The sequence below is a fragment of the Rattus norvegicus genome, chromosome 14 (genome assembly GCF_021556685.1).
Source record: "Rattus norvegicus strain SHRSP/BbbUtx chromosome 14, alternate assembly SHRSP_T2T, whole genome shotgun sequence".
In the NCBI taxonomy this organism is placed as follows: domain Eukaryota; kingdom Metazoa; phylum Chordata; class Mammalia; order Rodentia; family Muridae; genus Rattus; species Rattus norvegicus.
The window spans coordinates 90,406,796-90,425,490 of NC_141547.1; the positions used below are offsets into that span (position 1 = coordinate 90,406,796).

General features: G+C 37.9%; 1 protein-coding gene and 1 non-coding gene across 10 annotated transcripts in view; both read right to left on the reverse strand.

Moving 5' to 3' along the window:
* Zpbp (zona pellucida binding protein) overlaps positions 1–18,695 on the reverse strand; it is a 195,698-nt gene that overhangs the window by 151,851 nt on the left and 25,152 nt on the right. For 4 of the 9 annotated variants that reach the window (XM_087584110.1, XM_087584111.1, XM_087584109.1 and 1 more), the window contains exon 3: positions 140–265. In XM_087584110.1, coding sequence (XP_087440236.1) covers positions 140–265 — 126 coding nt within the window. Of the gene's footprint in view, positions 1–139; positions 266–1,984; positions 2,028–4,961; positions 5,026–7,034; positions 7,193–18,695 lie in introns of all 9 variants that reach the window. The other 5 variants (XM_087584113.1, XM_087584116.1, XM_087584112.1 and 2 more) reach the window with 3 other exon arrangements.
* LOC120096788 (small nucleolar RNA SNORA24) lies at positions 3,339–3,471 on the reverse strand. Its single transcript, XR_015637768.1, has one exon. It is a non-coding gene; the product is annotated as a small nucleolar RNA SNORA24 (small nucleolar RNA).

An 18,695-nucleotide genomic window follows, 5' to 3' on the forward strand; every position in this document is an offset into this window, starting at 1 on the left:
AACATTGCTATATCAAACTCAAGGACACTACATAGACCATATTTGAATACATGATAAATGTATTAGATACAAATATTTTTAGATGTAAGTAATGCTTAAGTATATCTACTTGATTATCATAGCTATAGTAAAACCCTACCTGAAACAAGTTTTCCCTTCGGCCCATGCCATTGGAACGATGGGTCTACCAACTCAGTATTTCTCAGTCGCTGGGTTACACATAGCACATGTGGACTCTTTTGATGAAGCATGACATATACGCTCACTGAAAATACAATATTAAAATGTTCCAGTAATATTTTATGTTGTTTGTCTAATAATACCTTATATTTTGCAGTTTGTGTTACATTCTCTGACATATCTTTGGCTCCTATTAACTTGATAACTTAATTTCACTGTCTCCATATAATTACATTAAAAAGCACACAGTGTGTTTTATTCGACTTTGTATGTACATACAGTCACCCATGAGTGAGGGTATGAGTGTATGTAATGAACATGAATGTAATATCCATTTTATTCAGAGCTCACATAAACAACCCATTTTAATCTCAGAGTGTAACTAAAATGTCAGTCTAAGCTAATTCTCTATGTAGACTTCATATATGCTGTTAAAACATCAAACAAGAACACAGTGCATATATACATTTAGATGAGAAGAACAGTATATTGCTTACAATGGTATAGCATAGTGTACTCAATAAAAGCAATTATGTGATCTAAAAAGGCAATAATTATATACAATGGTTGATTTTTAAATATTGTTCATTTTATCATATTCTTAAAGAATCATGATAAAGATTCTCCAGAAGATACAAAAGGAGCACAGTCAAAGACTCAGTTATTACTAATCTACTCAGAGCTAAGCTGTCAACAAAAGTCCCAATAACCTGTCAGAACTACACGCCACACTTCTCTCATTCACCAGAGCCAGATTATTTGTGATCCAGTAAAATAAAACTTACTTTTGGTAATCAAAATTATTTTTGTTGTTTTTTGTGGTTGTTTTTTTAATTTTAATCTTTTTGTCTTAACAATCCAGATTTTATCATCCTCCTGGTCTACATCCCATACTGCCTCCCCCCATTTCCACAAGGATGTCCTCATCTCCCACCCCCGCAAGACCTCTCCACTCCCTAGGGCCCCACAACAGAAGAATGGATACAGAAAATGTGGTTCATTTACACAATGGAGTTCTACTCAGCTATTAAGAACAAGGACATCCTGAGTTTTGCAGGCAAATGGATGGAACTAGAAAATATCATCCTGAATGAGGTACCTCAGACCCAAAAGGACATGCATAGTATATACTCACTAATAAGTGAATAGTAGCAATAAAGTACAGAATACCCAGGATACAGTTCACAGAAGAAGGTTAACAAGCTGAAGGGCCCAAGTGAGGATGCTTCAGTCCAACTTGGGAGGAAGAAGAAAGCAATCACAGGGAAGGGAGGGAGGGAGGGAGAGAGGGTCCCTGGTGGGAAAGGGGACAGGGGGGTGGGAGGGGGTGAAGAGAAGAACATGATCAAGTTTCTTAAGATTGAAAAGCTTTCACCACAAAACACGTTTTAAGTATTCATAGCCTTCAACCAGTTATGAAATTTTTGTCTTTGTTTTATGTATTGGTATTGAATTTTAAAAATATATTTTATCACAAGATAATGTTTTTCTTCTTCAATAGTTTCATTCCATGACTGATGTTCACTCGTAGGTTGCTTCCCTATAAATCTGATTGAGGGTATATTTACTTAACAATTATTGCATCCTATTTGCAAACACTTTCTTAGGATCCTGACCACTATGTTTAGAAATATAACCATGTACAATTTTCTTATATTAACTTTTCTCTTTTTACTATTTTCAACACTTACTATCCTTAAGTGTTTAATAGTCAACATTATTAGTATTTGTTATTAATAAGCTGATCATTTGGATAATAACGGCTACATGAAAAGTATTTGGTATATTTCCTTCTATAACCCACCTCTGTAAGTATGCTTTTCCCAGGTCCTTTCTTTTAGAGTTTGCTAAGGAAGAGATCAGGAAAATGCTTTATGAACTGTACTAAGGTTGAATTTAATAGCTCCTAGTCTAATAAATAATTTAACAAAATCCAGTTTAGAAATTTCCCAGGTATTTCCAATTTTATATAGACCTATAAAATTACACAGAGTAAATTACAAGTTTTATTTGACTCCCTCTATTCATAACACCTTTCATTATTTTCTCATGAAGTTATTTGCTAAAAGACTATCCTTTAAGTGTACCACAGGCAGCCTCTGATTCCACTCAACATCCTGGTGCTGCTTTCCTTTCACTGCTGCTCTCCATTTCTCAGTTTATGCCTCCCATCCATCCTCTGTGAGAAGCTCACACATCTCTGACCTTGCCATGACTCGTGGCTCACATCTTCTCTGATCTACCAGTTACATGTATCTCACCTTTCCACACCCTGAATCCTCTTCAGGGTCACCCCTCTCTGATTTTATTCCCGTATCAACCGAGTGTCTCTTGACCTTTGGCAAGTGAGTACAAGTCTCTCCTGCTCTGGCTCTCTGATAGGACCTAATGCCATTACTGTGACTTGCCTGTAGTCCTCCCATTAATTCTTGTGATTTTAACCCCAGCAACTTCAGTTGAGTTAAAACGTTTCTCAGCACTATCAATAGCCCAAAATAAATAGCATTCAGTGACATCAACAATCGAAATACACATTTTCCAAGTAAGCAGACGTTAGCTACTAATGAAACAAGGCCTCTGTGAAGAACATCATCTGCCTCCAGAAAAAAGGTAACTAAAGCATACTGTTATAATCGTGGGAATGCTGAATTTAAATTTTCCTGGACACTTAGTAACAGTTTAGGAAAGTGTACCCAATAAGTTGACAACTCATGGTTGTGGGATTTTTTTCTCATCCAACATTTATCTATTTCAGAGAGATTCACAGGAAATAGCCATGGAGTAAAGATATCCACAGTTCTTATTTACTCATCAGTACACACACACACACACACACACACACACACACACACACACATACACACACACACACATACACACACACACACACCTTACACACACACACCCCTTCAGAGTTATCAATAATAACTGATCAGCACTTCCCAATGCAATCATGTGTGTCATCTGAAGGAAAGGCTCTAAAGATTTCATTTTCTCTATAACTACATTCGAATCCAAACTCTCTCTTGAAAAATAAAAGTTTATTTTTGTGTCGCGGTCTATTGACAATAAAACTAAGGTCTTTGTGGTACAGTTGTCTATAATGTCAAGATGGGTAATACGGTTCTGTGGTTCTTCATATACAGTTGAACAGTGAAGAATCTTGCTTGTGCAAGTCAGACTCTGATACTAAACAAAGGTTATCAGCTTTTCCAATAAATAAAAAGACCCTTCCCTCCATGGCTACAACGGGAGCACGCCACAGCTGTCAGGTCCCAAAGGTAAACAGACTACAATTATAACATTTAAATAAATTTGTTACCATACTTAGAATATAATCAATATGGCTACAAGCAAAATCTCAGTGTTTGTTTTAAGAATCTTTTAAATACTGATTTTAAAAACTCATTTATACATATCTAAAACAATTCTGTTAAGAAAAAGTAAAGAAAGTAAAAATGAAAATTAGAGATACAAGAAGCTGAGAACAGATCTACCTCAGGTCCAGCTTATACCACTTCCGGGCAACACCCAAAAGACTCAATATCATATCACAGAGACACTTGTTCATCCATATTCATTGCTGCTTTATTTATAATAGCCATAAACTGGAAAGACTTTACATGTCTATCGGTGGATGAATGGATCAAGCAAACATGGTCCATTTATACATCAGAATGTTACTCAGCTGCTGAAAACAACAATAACAAAAAAAACTGAAATCATGAAATTCCCAGGTAAATGGATAGAGCTAGGAAAAAATTATCCTGAGTGAAAGTAACTCAGATCTACAAAGACAAGTGTGGTATGTACTCTCTTACATGTGGATGAGCAGACCACAATACATATAACCACAGAGGTTGGGTACTGAGTAAGGAACTGATGGTGAGGGATCCCTCTAGAAGGAGGAAATAGAAATGTACAGTTATGGAGGAGATGAGGGGAGTAGAATGGGAGAAATAATCAGAGAAGGGAAAGGAAGAGTGGGTAAAGGAAGGAATACAAACAAGAACAGGTAGAACTAATGACCATTGAGAGTGCACATGGAAGTCTACTTGAGTAGAAGCTTAAAATGTACAGGTATGTTGAAGAAGTCCAAATGGAATCTCTAAATAACAGGGAGACACAAAGCCCAAACTAAATTATCTCTCAGCACCAAAGGAAACCTCCAGTGCCAGGATTGAGTTACAGCTAATTGAGTTATTGGCCAAAGAGGTGCCAGGGAGATCTCCAAACAACCTGGGCTACATCCCCAAGGTTACCAGTTCCTCTCCACAAACTGATGGCAAGACCCTATTGATGAAAGTAATACCTAAGAAGTGGAACTGGTGCCTACCTATAGCCTTCACTCACTAGTGTTCATGGTGTTTGAAGGTACTCTACACTCTACCACAGGAGAAAGCTAACTAGCAACCCATCTGGAAAGCCTGCACTCTACAATGGTGATCCATCTATATCAAACAACGATGCAATCGTGACCCAAAAGTTGTCAGCAATAACCGACCACTATCTGATTAGATTTAAGACCCACTCCACGAGATGAAAACCCTGCCTGGCACTGCTCAAGTAGCCAAGAACTTGAGAGTAAATGGGCTATGGACCTAGGGGAAGACCAAACACTACTGTTCTGCTAAAGAAACATAGCGATGATTACTCCTAACAGCATTCTCTTCTACTCATAGACCATTCTTGCTCAGCCATCATCAGAGACGCTTCCTCCTGCATTGCAAAGGAACAAATACAGAAATTGACAGCTAGAAAATATACAAAGAATGACAGACCTTGGAATACTCAATCCTAAATGGGATGGCTCCATCAAGTTCCTCTTCTCAGGGCTCAGTGAACCTTGTAGAAGAGGAGGCAGAAATATTGTTAGAGCCAGTGGGGACAGACGACACCAACAAAACAAGGCAGCCCAAACTCAGCAAGACCAATGAACATGCACATATGAACTCAGAGACGATCAACATGCACAGGGCCTGCACATGTCTAAAGCCAGATGGGGTTCCAGTGCTGAGCAGAAACAAGCCACCATTTCTAACCTAGAAGCAATCTCCAAGTAACAACTGCTTACAAAGGAAAATTAGTTGTTGCCAGTGGCGTCTCACAGGGTATACAAAGCCACACTGAAGGGCAGGCCCTATGCCCAGCAGGAGATGGCCAACATAAAACATTCTCAATTGTAGGGTTCTTGTCTCATAACTCTTTGTCTGGGCCTTTTATTTGTTTTTTGTTTTTTAAGCTCACAGATCTTTTCTTATATATTATGGCTGTGGTTTTGTGGGATTTCTGAGTGCAAGTGTGTGTGTCTCTGCATCCATATGTGTTCCCACCCCCCTTTGGCCATTTTTTTCTGTTTGTTTTGTCCTATTATGGTTAGTTTTTCTGTTTTTGTTTTGTTTTTGTTTTTAGTTATCTCTTTTCTAATGACAAAAAACAGAGTGTGGAATTGGTGGGAACTGGGGAAGATTTGGGAGGACTTGAGGAGGAAAAACTATGATCACACAAAATCTATTTTCAACAGAAATTAAAATTATAAAAATGTTATACTAAATAATACATGATAATATAATGAGTGAACAAGTCAATGAGTCTAGAGAAAACAGCATAATGATGGATCTTTAGATGCTAGAAACAAAAAGACACATTATTAATTATGATCAAAAAATTAACTTAATACATAGGTAAAGGACAAATTACATTTATATCTTATGTACAAAAGTAAATTCCAGATACTAATGTCCTAAAGTCCAATCATTATTTAATTAAAATCTAAAACAATATTTTATCTTTGAATTATTATCAAAAAAGTTTCTTAATAATAAAAGTACATATAAAATATAAATTCTTTAAATAATAATTTCTATTAATCCTGTATGGCCTAAAATAAGTTAACAGATTTAATTTTAAGAAGTCACTTGCAAAACCAAAGATAGTCAATACGAATAAATACAAATACAAAAGTAACTCCTTCAAAAGTACAACTGAGCAAAACCATGGACAAAGGCAGCTCGAGCTTTAGCTTAGGAGAAGCAGAAGTGCTGAGCGATCTTCTATACTGTGAGGATGTGGGAGAGCTGAGCTAGGTCCAGCTACTGGAGCTCCAAGTGCTGTGTGAGTGACAAGAACAATCAGGTCCTCTAATGTGGAACCTCTAGATAAAACAGACCCAAATTCTTTGAGTAAGCATGAAGACAGGCATATAAAATGGTCTTTATCTCATACACCATAAAATGAAATGAACTAAGGCCCAATAAAAATGTAAATAAATTCCCAATGAATAAGATTAATGTCTGAGTGAATAAAAACTGAACTCAATTCAAAATAATAAATAAAAAGTGAACACATTAATGAGGATCACAGATAGGGCAATAATAATAATAATAATAATAATAATAATAATAATAATAATAATGGCCAAGAAACAGATGCTGAAAAACTTCACAACATAAGGAACCAAAGGCATTATCATAAAACACAAGGCAGCCAGATAGTGTGAAGCCAAGATATTTAAACTTTAATACCAATCAAGATAGATTAAAAATAATCAACCTTTTACATAGCCATTACCTGAAGAATTCAAAAGTTAATTTTAAGAATGAATTTAATATTTTCTAATATGATGAGGCAATAAAAAAATCAGTTACATGAAAATTTATAATCCAAGTGTAAAAGTTGCAGCTGGTGAAATCAATGAAAGGAGCAGAACAATGAACACTAAAAATCATCTTACTTATAAAGCTGATGAAAATAAGAATTTCTAGAGCTCTGGGAATTAATCAAAAACTTTTAACAACCTAGAAATATTAATATAAGGAAATCCACAGTGAAGATCCAAAGCTCAGCCCTCTTACCCATATCCAGGTCCAACGTAAAGAGCAGGGATGAATCAGACTCCAAGGAGACTCACGACCGTCCAACACCTGGCATGGTCCGATGTTACAGATCACAGGAAACTTCTCCAAACCACCTTTTATTCCCAGCCATTCTTAAGATTTTCTTTGTTTTTACCCTGTGTATTAATTTATTTTTCAAGACCTTTGAAGTATATTTATTCTATAAACCACTAATGTTGCTCAGATATTTCTCTTTATTTTGAATCAGATATTTTTGTCTCTGATTCTTTTTCTCAAATTATTTCCTTTTTTTAGGCTTCAATTTTATTTAAATTAGCTTTCCTTCATTTTGTTTGCACTTGACTCTTTCCTACTTCCTTTCCTTTTCCCATCCTTTCATTACATTTCTATTTCTTTATTCTACTTAACCCAATAAGTGCTTTAATGATTTTTTCCTTTGCTGTGGTTATTGTTAGTATGCAATTTGACTTTGATTTTATCTATATTTCTGTATTTGTTTTGTTTTAATATTCTTATTATAAAATTTTGCTTTCTTCTGAGTAGTACTATAAATTGAGCCTAGAATTTTCTTCATAAAGTAGGTCAGTCACTCTGAAGACCCCCATGGAATAAATACTTATTCTTACTGACACACAAAATTAAGAAGAACCAGTAAAAATATGGCTTCTCCAAAAGTCCCAAAGCCCTTAATAACTACATCAAAAGATGCTAAAATGCCAGACAAAGAATTCAAAAGTATTTCTTTATAAAAGATTCAAATATAAAAGTCAATTCAAGACCGGGATGAGAAAGACAACAACAAGAAATACTGAATGGCTGAGAAGCACCAAAAGAAATGCTCATTGTCCTTAGTCATCAAGGAAATGCAAATCAAAACAACCCTGAGTTTCCACCTCAAACCAATCAGAATGGCTAAGATCAAAAACTCAGGTGACAGCAGATGCTGGCAAGGATGTGGAGAAAGAGGAACACTCCTCCATTGTTGGTGGGATTGCAGACTGGTACAACCATTCTGGAAATCAGTCTGGAAGTTCCTCAGAAAATTGGACACAGTACTACCTGAGGACCCAGCTATACATCTCCTGAGCATACACCCAAAAGGAGCTTCAACATATAACAAGGACACGTGCTCCACTATGTTCATAGCAGCCTTATTTATAATAGCCAGAAGCTGGAAACAACCCAGATGCCCTTCAACAGAGGAATGGATACAGAAAATGTGGTACATCTACACAATGGAGTACTACTCAGCTATCAAAAACAATGACTTTATGAAATTATTAGGCAAATGGATGGAACTAAAAAATATCATCCTGAGTGAGGTGACACAGTCACAAAAGATGGTGTACTCACTGATAAGTGGATATTAGCTCAAAAGCTTAGAATACCCACCTTACAATTCACAAACCACAGGAAGCTCAAGAAGAAGGAAGACCAAAGTATAGATGCTCCAGACCTTCTTAGAAAGGAGGACAAAATACCCACAGAAGGAAATATGGAGACAAAGTGTGGAGCAGAGACTGAGGAAAGGCCATCCAGAGGCTGCCCCACCTGGGGATCCATCCCATATACAGACACCAAACCCAGACATTATTGCTGATGCCAAGAAATGCTTGCTGACTGGAGTTTGATATAACTGTCTCCTGAGAGGCTCTGCCAGAGCAGGACAAATACAGAGGCAGATGTGCAACCGCTGAACTAAGCACGGGGTCCCCAATGGAGAAAGGACTAAAGGAGCTGAAGGGGTTTGCAACCCCATATGAAGAACAACAATATCAATCAACCAGACTCCCCAGAGCTCCCAGGGACTGAACCACCACCCCAGTAGCACACAGGGATAGACCCATGGCTCCAGCTACATATGTAGCAGAGGATGGCTTTGTTGGACATCAATGGGAGGAGAGGCCCTTGATCCTGTCAAGGCTGGATGCCCCAGTGTAGGGGAATATCAAGGCAGGGAAATGGGAGGGAGTGGGTGGGTAGGTGGGGGGAGCACCCTCATAGAAACAGGGTAAGGGAAGATGGGATAGGGGGTTTCTGGAGGGGAAACTGGGAACATTTGAAATGTAAATAAATAAAATATCCAATTTGGAAAAAAAGACAACAACCTAGACAGGAAATCAACAAAGATTCTTAAACAAACAAACAAAAAAACCATAGAATTTTGGAAATGAAAAACTCAAATGAATCAAAGAAAATTCTCAGGAGAAAGCATTACCAATATACTAGAATAGGCAAAATAAGTAATACAAGAGACTAAAGACTAGGTTTAAAATTAATATATCCATATAGCAATAAAAAATGACCAAAACAAGAACCTCTGTGAGTTACATGAGGAAATTAGAAACACTAGTAGAAACAAGAAGGGAAAAAAACTAAAAACTTTGTTGTCATATTATAGTTACAATACCAGGAACAGAGACACAAACAAGAATACTCAAAATTACAAGGGAGAAACACCAAGGTAACAGCATACTTCTCAGCAAAAAAATCTAAACTCCAGGAGAATATGGAGAATGAATATATATATATATACATATCCAATATATATATATATATATATATATATATATATATATATATATATATATCCAATCCCTGAAGCAAAATAACTTTGCACTAGGACTAATAAATCTAAAAGTTATCCTTTGAAAGTAGAGGATAAAGAGAGATCTATGATAATCTTAAACTAAGCAACTCCTAAACATAAACCAACAACTACAGAAGAAACCTAATAGAGTAGGAAATCGAAGAGAGAAAAAAAGACACAAGGACAGTAGCTCTAGAGTGAATAAATCTCACTATACAGGGTACTGATAAAAGTAACAAACTTTCACAAAGCCAAAAGAATTATAAATAGATGGGAATTAAATAGTAGATTACCTAATTTCATAAAACAAACATTGAACATAAGGGTAAAGACATGTCTAGACAAGTACTAATGGGTAATTTCAATATCTCATTCTCATTAGCCAGTATATAATTCAGAGGAAATAAGTAAATAAAGGAAAGCTAGGGTTAAATTGATAAAACTGGTCTGGCTCTGCCCGGAAGTGAGCTGATACCATCCCACAGTTCCCTGCACCCAAATCCCATGGGGAAGAGAACGGACCACCCAGGAGTGCAGACATCCTGAGACTGCAGGACAGACTGCCACCTCTGCACACCTCGGCGCACATCCCTAGTCCAAGGGGAAACTGCACAGTGCCTCTGGAAACAGGGATATAGAAACAGACAGCCGCCAGTACCCTCGGTTCTGGTTGGCGCCCAGGACCGAACTGAACCAACCAGACAGCTCCCTGTACACAAATCCCATGGGGAAGAGAGCTGGACCAGCAGAAGTGTGGAAACCCTTGCCAAATCAGAGGAAACTACCCTCTGCCCACAGTCCAGACCCAAGAGAGAATCGCATAGTGCCAACTGTGCCCACTCGGTGCAAGGACCTACGTGAGCGGTCAAGGCCAGGACCCTTTGATTCCTGCCCGCACCTAGAGCTGGAATACAGTCTCCAGGAGCACCAATACACCTGAAATCAGAGCACCTGTTCTCAGGAAAGGCTGAAAGAAAACAGGAAAACAGTTCTACAGGAGTGCTGACACAGAAGCCTACAGCAGGGTCAAGTCACTCTCAGAAATAGCAAGACAGTAAACACCAGAGACAATCCAATGGCTAGAGGCAAGCGCAGGAACCTAAGCAACAGAAACCAAGACTAGTTGGCATCATCAGAGACCACTTCTCCCACCAAAGAAAATACTGGATATCCAAGCACACCAGAAAAGCAAGATTTAGATTTAAAATCACATTTTTTGATAATGATGGAGGACAGAAAGACATAAAGAACTTCCTTAGAGAAACGCAGGAAAACATAAACAAGTAGAAGCCTATAGAGAGGAAACACAAAAAGTTCTGAAAGAATTACAGCAAAATACAACCAAACAGGTGAAGGAATTGAAAATGGAAATAGAAACAATAAAGAAAGCACAAAGGGAGAGAGCCCTGGATATAGAAAACCAAAGGAAGAGACAAGGAACTGTAGATACAAGAACCACCAACAGAATACAAGAGATAGAAGAGAGAATTTCAGGGGCCAAAGATACCATAGAAAACATTGACTCAACTGTCAAAGATAATGGAAAATGGAAAAAGCTACTGGCCCAAAACATACAGGAAATCCAGGACATAATAAGAAGATCAAACCTAAGTATAATAGGTATAGAAGACTCTCAACATAAAGGTCCAGTAAATATATTCAACAGAATTATAGAAGAAAACTTCCCTAACCTAAAGAAAGTGATGCCCATAAACATAAAAGAAGCCTACAGAACTCCAAATAGATTGGACCAGAAGAGAAATTCCTCCCATCACATAATAGTTAAAATACCAAATGCACAAAACAAAGAAAGAATATTAAAAGCAGTAAGGGGAAAAAGGTCAAGTGACATACAAAGGCAGACCTATAAGAATTATACCAGACTTCTCTCCAGAGACTATGAAAGCCAGAAGATCCTGGACAGATGTCATACAGACCATAAGAGAACACAAATGCCAGCCAGAGTTACTGTATCCAGCAAATTTTTCAATGAACATAGATGGAAAAACCAAGATATTCCATGACAAAATCAAATTTATGTAATATTTTTCTACATATCCAGCCCTACAAAGGATAATAGATGGGAAACTCCAACACAAGGAGAGAAACTACACCATACAGAAAGCAAGAATATAATTTCTTTGCAATGAAACCAAAAGTGAGACAAACATAATTCCACCTCTAACAACAAAAATAATAGGAAGTGACAATCACTATTCCTTAATATCTCTCAACATCAACTGACTCAATTACCCAATAAAACGACATAGACTAACAGAATGAATACTTAGAGGACCCAGCATTTTGCTGCATGCAGGAAATGCACCTCAGAGACAAAGACAGACACCACCTCAGAGTAAATGGCTGGAAAACAACTTTCCAAGCAAATGGCCTGAAGAAACAAGCTAGAATTGCCATTCTAATATCAAATTCTGACTTTCAACCTAAAGTTGTGGAAAAAGATAAGGAAGGACACTTCATATTCATCAAAGGAAAAATCCTCCAAGAGGAACTCTCAATCTTAAATATCTATGTTCCAAATGCAAGGGCACCTACATTAATAAAAGAAACCTTACTAAGCTCAAAGCACACATTGTACCTCACACGATAATAGTAGGAGATTTCAACATCTCACTCTCATCACTGGACAGATCATGGAAACAGAAATAAAACAGAGACATAGAGAAACTAACAGAAGTTTTGAACCAAATGGATTTAACAGATATTTATAGAACATTCCATCCAAAAACAAAAGGATATACCTTCTTCTCGGCATCTCATGGAACCTTCTCCAAAATTGACCATATAATCAGTCACAAAACAGGCCTCAACAGATACAGGAAGATAGAAATGATCCCATGCATCCTATCAGATCACCACACACTGACTGGTCTTCAATAACAACAACAATGACAGAAAGCCCACATATACATGGAAGTTGAACAATGCTCTACTCAATGACAACTTGGTCAAGGAAGAAATAAAGAAAGAAATCAAAGATTTCTAGAATTTAATGAAAATGAAGATAGAACATTCGCAAACTTATAGGACACAATGAAAGCTGTGCTAAGAGGAAAACTCACAGCTCTGAGTGCCTGCAAAAAGAAACAGGAGAGGGGTTGGGGATTTAGCTCAGTGGTAGAGCGCTTGCCTAGCAAGCACAAGGCCCTGGGTTCGGTCCCCAGCTCCAAAAAAAAAAAAAGAAAGAAAGAAACAGGAGAGAGCATACATCAGCATCTTGACAGCACACCTAAAAGCTCTAGAACAAAAAGAAGCAAATACACCCAAGAGGAGTAGAAGGAAGGAAATAATCAAACTAAGAGCTGAAATCAACCAGGTAGAAATGAAAAGGACTATACAAAGAATCAAAAAAACCAGGAGTTGGTTCTTTGAGAAAATCAACAAGATAGATAAAGCCTTAGCTTTATCTAACCAGAGGTCACAGAGTGTATCCAAATTAACAAAATCAGAAATGAAAAGGGAGACATAACAACAGAAGCTGGGAAAATTTAAAAAAAAAAACCATCAGATTCTACTACAAAAGCCTATACTCAACAAAACTGGAAAATCTGGAGGAAATGGGCAATTTCCTAGACAGATACCAGGTATCGAAGTTAAATCAGGAACAGATAAACCAGTTAAACAACCCCATAACTCCTAAAGAAATAGAAGCAATTATTAAAGGTCTCCCAACCAAAAAGAGCCCAGGTCCAGACGGGTTTAGTGCAGAATTCTATCAGACCTTCAGAGAAGACCTCATACCAATATTATCCAAACTATTCCACAAAATTGAAACAGATGGATCACTACCGAATACCTTCTACGAAGCCACAATTACTCTTATACCTAAACCACACAAAGACACAACAAAGAGAGAATTTCGGACCAATTTCCCTTATGAATATCTATGCAAAAATACTCAATAAAATTCTTGCAAACTGAATCCAAGAACACATCAAAACAATCATCCATCATGATCAAGTAGGCTTCATCCCAGGGATGAAGGGATGTTTTAATATACGAAAATCCATCAATGTAATCCACTAAACAAACTCAAAGATAAGAACTACATGATTATTTCATTAGATGCTGAGAAAGCATTTGACAAAATGCAACTCCCCTTCATGATGAAAGTCCTGGAAAGATCAGGAATTCAAGGTCCATATCTAAAAGCAATATACAGTAAACCAGTAGCTAACATCAAACTAAATGGAGAGAATCTTGAAGCAATCCCACTAAAATCAGGGACTAGACAAGGCTGCTCACACTCTCCCTACTTATTCAATATAGTACTCAAAGTCCTACCCAGAGCAATCAGACAGCAAAAGGAGGTAAAAGGGCTACAAACTGGAAGGGAAGAAATCAAAATATCACTATTTGCAGATGATATGATAGTGTACTTAAGTGACCCCAAAAGTTCCACCAGAGAACTACTTAACCTGATAAACAACTTCAGCAAAGTGTCGGGGTATAAAATTAACTCAAACAAATCAGTAGCCTTCCTCTACTCAAAGGATAAACAGACTGAGAAAGAAATTAAGGAAATGACACCATTTACAATAGTCCTAAATAATATAAAATATCTTGGTGTAACTCTAACCAAGCAAGTGAAAGATCTGTATGACAAACACTTCAAGGCTCTGAAGAAAGAAACTGAGGAAGATCTCAGAAGATGAAAAGATCTTCCATGCTCATGGGTTGGCAGGATTAATACAGTAAAGATGGAGCTCACAACCCTCTGTAATGGGATCTGATGCCCTCCTCTGGTGTGTCTGAAAACAGCTACAGTGTATTCATAAAAATAAAATAAATAAATCTTTAAAAAGAAAAAAATACAGTAAAGATGGCCATTTTGCCAAAAGCAATTTACAGATTCAATGTAATCCCCATCAAAATTCCTACTCAATTCTTTATAGAGATAGAAAGAGCAGTTTGCAAATTCATTTGGAATAACAAAAAACCCAGGATAGCAAAAACTATACTCAACAATAAAAGAACTTCTGGGGGAATCACCATCCCTGACTTCAAGCAGTATTACAGAGCAATAGTCATAAAAACTGAATGGTATTGGTGCAGAGACCGGCAGATAGATCAGTGGAACAGAATTGAAGACCAAGAAATGAACCCACACACCTATAGTCATTTGATCTTTGAGGATCTAAAACCGTCCAATGGAAGAAAGATAGCATTTTCAACAAATGGTGCTGGTTCAACTGGAGGTCAGCATGTAGAAGAATGCAAATTGATCCATTCTTACCACCACGTACAAAGGTTAAGTCCAAGTGGATCAAGGAACTCCACATCAAACCAGATACACTCAAACTAATAGAAGAAAAAGTGGGAAAGAGTCTCGTACACATGGGCACTGGGGAAAATTTCCTGAACAAAACACCAATGGCTTAAGCTCTAAGATCAAGAATCGACAAATAGGACCTCACAAAACTGCAAAGCTTTTGTAAAGCAAAAGACACTTTCCTGAGGACAAAATGGCAACCAACAGATTGGGAAAAGATCTTTAACAATCCTATACCTGATAGAGGGCTAATATCCAAGATATACAAAGAACTCAAGAAGTTAGACTCCAGAGAGACAAAGAACCCTATTAAAAAATGGGGTTCAGAGCTAAACAAAACATTCTCAGCTGAGGATTATAGAATGGCCAAAAAGCACCTAAAGAAATGTTCAACATCCTTAGTCATCAAGGAAATGCAAATCAAAACAACCCTGAGATTCCACCTCACACCAGTGAGAATGGCTAAGATAAAGAAACTCAGGTGACAGCAGATGCTGGCGAGGATGTGGAGAAAGAGGAACACTCCTCCATTGTTGGTGGGATTGCAACCACTCTGGAAATCAGTCTGGAGGTTCCTCAGAACATTGGATATTCCACTACCTGAGGACCCAGCTATACCTCTCTTGGGCATATACCGGAAAGATGCTCCAACATACAACAAAGACACATGCTCCACTACGTTCATAGCAGCCTTATTTATAATAGCCAGAAGCTGGAAAGAACCCAGATGCCCTTCAACAGAGTAATGGATTAAAACAATGTGGTATATCTACACAATGGAGTACTACTCAGCTATCAAAAACAAAGACTTCATGAAATTCATAGGCAAATGGAATAAACTAGAAAATGTCATCTTGAGTGAGGTTACTCAATCACAGAAAAACACACTTGGTATGCATTCATTGATAACTGGATATTAGCCCAAAAATTCAAATTACCCAAGAAGCAATCCACAGACCACAGGAAGCTCAAGAAGAAAGATGACCAAAATGCAGATGCCCCTCCTCCTTCTTAAAAGGGGAAAAAATATCCATAGGAGGGGATATGGAAGCAAAGTTTAGAGCAGTGACCAAGGGATGGCCATTCAGAGCCTGACACACATGTGGCCCATATATATACAGCCACCAAAACTAGATAAGATTGATGAAGCTAAATAATGCATGCAGAAAGGGACCAGATATACATCTCTCCTGAGGGACACATTCAGAGAACGTCCAATACAGAGGTCAATGCTAGCAGCAAACCACCGAACTGAGAATAGGACCCCATTGGGGAGAATTAGAGGAAGTATTGAAAGAGTTGAAGGAGCTCGCAACCCCATAAAAACAATGCCAACCAACCAGAGCTTCTAGGGACTAAACCACTACCAAAAGACTATACATGGACTGACCCAGGACTCCAACTGCATATGTAGCAGAGAATAGCCTTGTTGGAGCACCAGGGGAAGGGGAAGCCCTTGGTCCTGCCAAGGTTGGACCCCCAGTGTAGGGGAATATGGGTGGGGGGCAATAAGAGTGATGTATAAGGGTAATACCCATATGTGGGACGGTAGAGGAAGGAATGGGGGCTTATGGACAGGAAACTGGGAAGGGGGATAACATTTGAAATGTAAGTAAAGAAATATAGCTAATAAAATAGTTTTAAAAATTCTGAATTTAACAGTCAGATATCTACAGGATATACTGTTGGAATATGACAGCCAGCTCTAACCTGATGGCAATGTGGTTTTTTTCTAACCCACAAATGAGTGCCCTTATAATGGTCATTCAAGTGCGCAGACTTGGGAATAATTTACACTGGTTCCCTGTGATGACTAAAGAAAGTTAATATGAAGCCAGGTGTCCCTTAAGGTCCATTGACCTTTTGCTCTGGATGCTAGGAAGACACTAGTGGCCAGCAGATGAGGTGAGAGAATAGGCTGTGGGGTATTAACAGCTACCTTTGTTTTTGTACAGCCTGCTTATCGCTATGAGAAAGGGATGGAATGGTCTAATATTTATTACTATATAGCTGGGAGGAAGTGGGGCAAGGGGCAGGGACAAACAACAACTCCGGGAAGTAAAACAACTTTCCTGTCTCTGTGAATTCCATGGATAGCTGTAGTGTACACCTTTCTGATGTCTGCCTTGAAAACCCCACCTTATTACTCCCTCTTCTGTACAGCATGCTAACTGCTCTAAAGCTGCCATCCTTCTGTTAGCAGGAAATAAATTCATTCAATATCAATTTGAATTAAGTCTAAGTCTTTGGCCATTCCCAGTGAATTCAAACACCACAGTAATGCTACCCAACAGCTGTGGAATATCTTCTCAGCAATCCAAGAATCTTTCTAAAAACTACAATACATTAAGATCATAAAGCTATTCCTTTTTCGTATTTAAATATTTTTTATTCTGTATTTAATATTACAGTCTTGAGAAAGTTCTAGAGATGCATTATCTACAGAAAAGAGAAAATATCTATGATACTCAAAAATAAGAACAGCGGGCAGCAAGTGGATCTCAAAGTCTCCTTAAGATATAATAAGCAGTATTTTCCTTCTCCTCCACTGTGTAAATTTATGGCGTCCCTTCAGACACATGAGTGCATAAAAACTAAAGCAAAAAATTCATTTATATTGTCAGATTATGATAGAACAAAATGAGAAATCAATATTAAGAGAGACAAATACATAGAGACTTAAATAATGAAACCTTGAGTAATCAGTCATTGAAGAAATCAATGGAAAAATTTAAAAATTCCTTGAATCAAATTAAAATGAAAATTAGTCATAACCCTTAGGATACTACTATGGTAGTCATGAGTAATTGTTTATATTCAAAATTCAGAAAGAATTTAAGTAACTCAATGGTGAACATTAAAGTAATAAAAAAAAACATAAAAAAGCCAAACCCAAAATACAAAGATATAAAGAATAAATATGATGCAGCTGAGTAGCGCAGGTAAACAGGTACTGAAGACCTTGTCCACTCTCTCCTTGCCTCCAAATCCAAAGCTTCCCTCTGGTTGCGCTCTAAGTAACATCGGCAGCAGCCTTCCTGCCCCCTGCTCCATCTCCTGTGGATTGCACAGATCTTACTTACAAACCTCCCTCTCCCAATTCTTTGCTTTTTCCCAGCCCTCAACTCCAGCAGGCAGCCCTAATAACCCACAGGCCACCCCTGCCAGGGAAGCAGGTGGGCTAACTGCAGATCTTCTGCTCCTCCAGTCTCAAATCCTTCTCTCTCCAAAGTCTCACCCCCAGCTCTGTAGCAGAAAATTGGCTGAGGTCTCTCCTTCCTCTCTGACCCCAGCCCCGATAAATCATAATATTCTTCTCTTTAAACATTCCTTTCCCCAGTTCATCCATTATCCCAGCCTCTAACACCAGCAGACATTCTCTGTGAACACCACAGCTGAAGAGGCCAGGGAAACAGAGGAAACAGAAATCAAAGGACAAAGCACCCACCAATAAAGACAAACCAGAAATCAGCACCTAAACCTTTTACCATCTCAATCCCAGATACATACACGCCACCGTACAGCCACAATCAAGGACAGCCAAGACAGTATATATCCACTATAGCCCAGCAAATCTACCAAAGAAAACTCTAAATATTCCAACATAGCTGAAGCACAAGAAAACAACTTTAAAATCACCTTAGGAAGGTTATAGAGATGCTCAATGAGGAAACGAAGAAATCTCTTAAATCCAGGAAAACCAAACAACAGTAGGAAGAACTTAATAAATTCCATAAAGAAATGCAGGAGAACACAAACAGTGGAAGAAAATGCA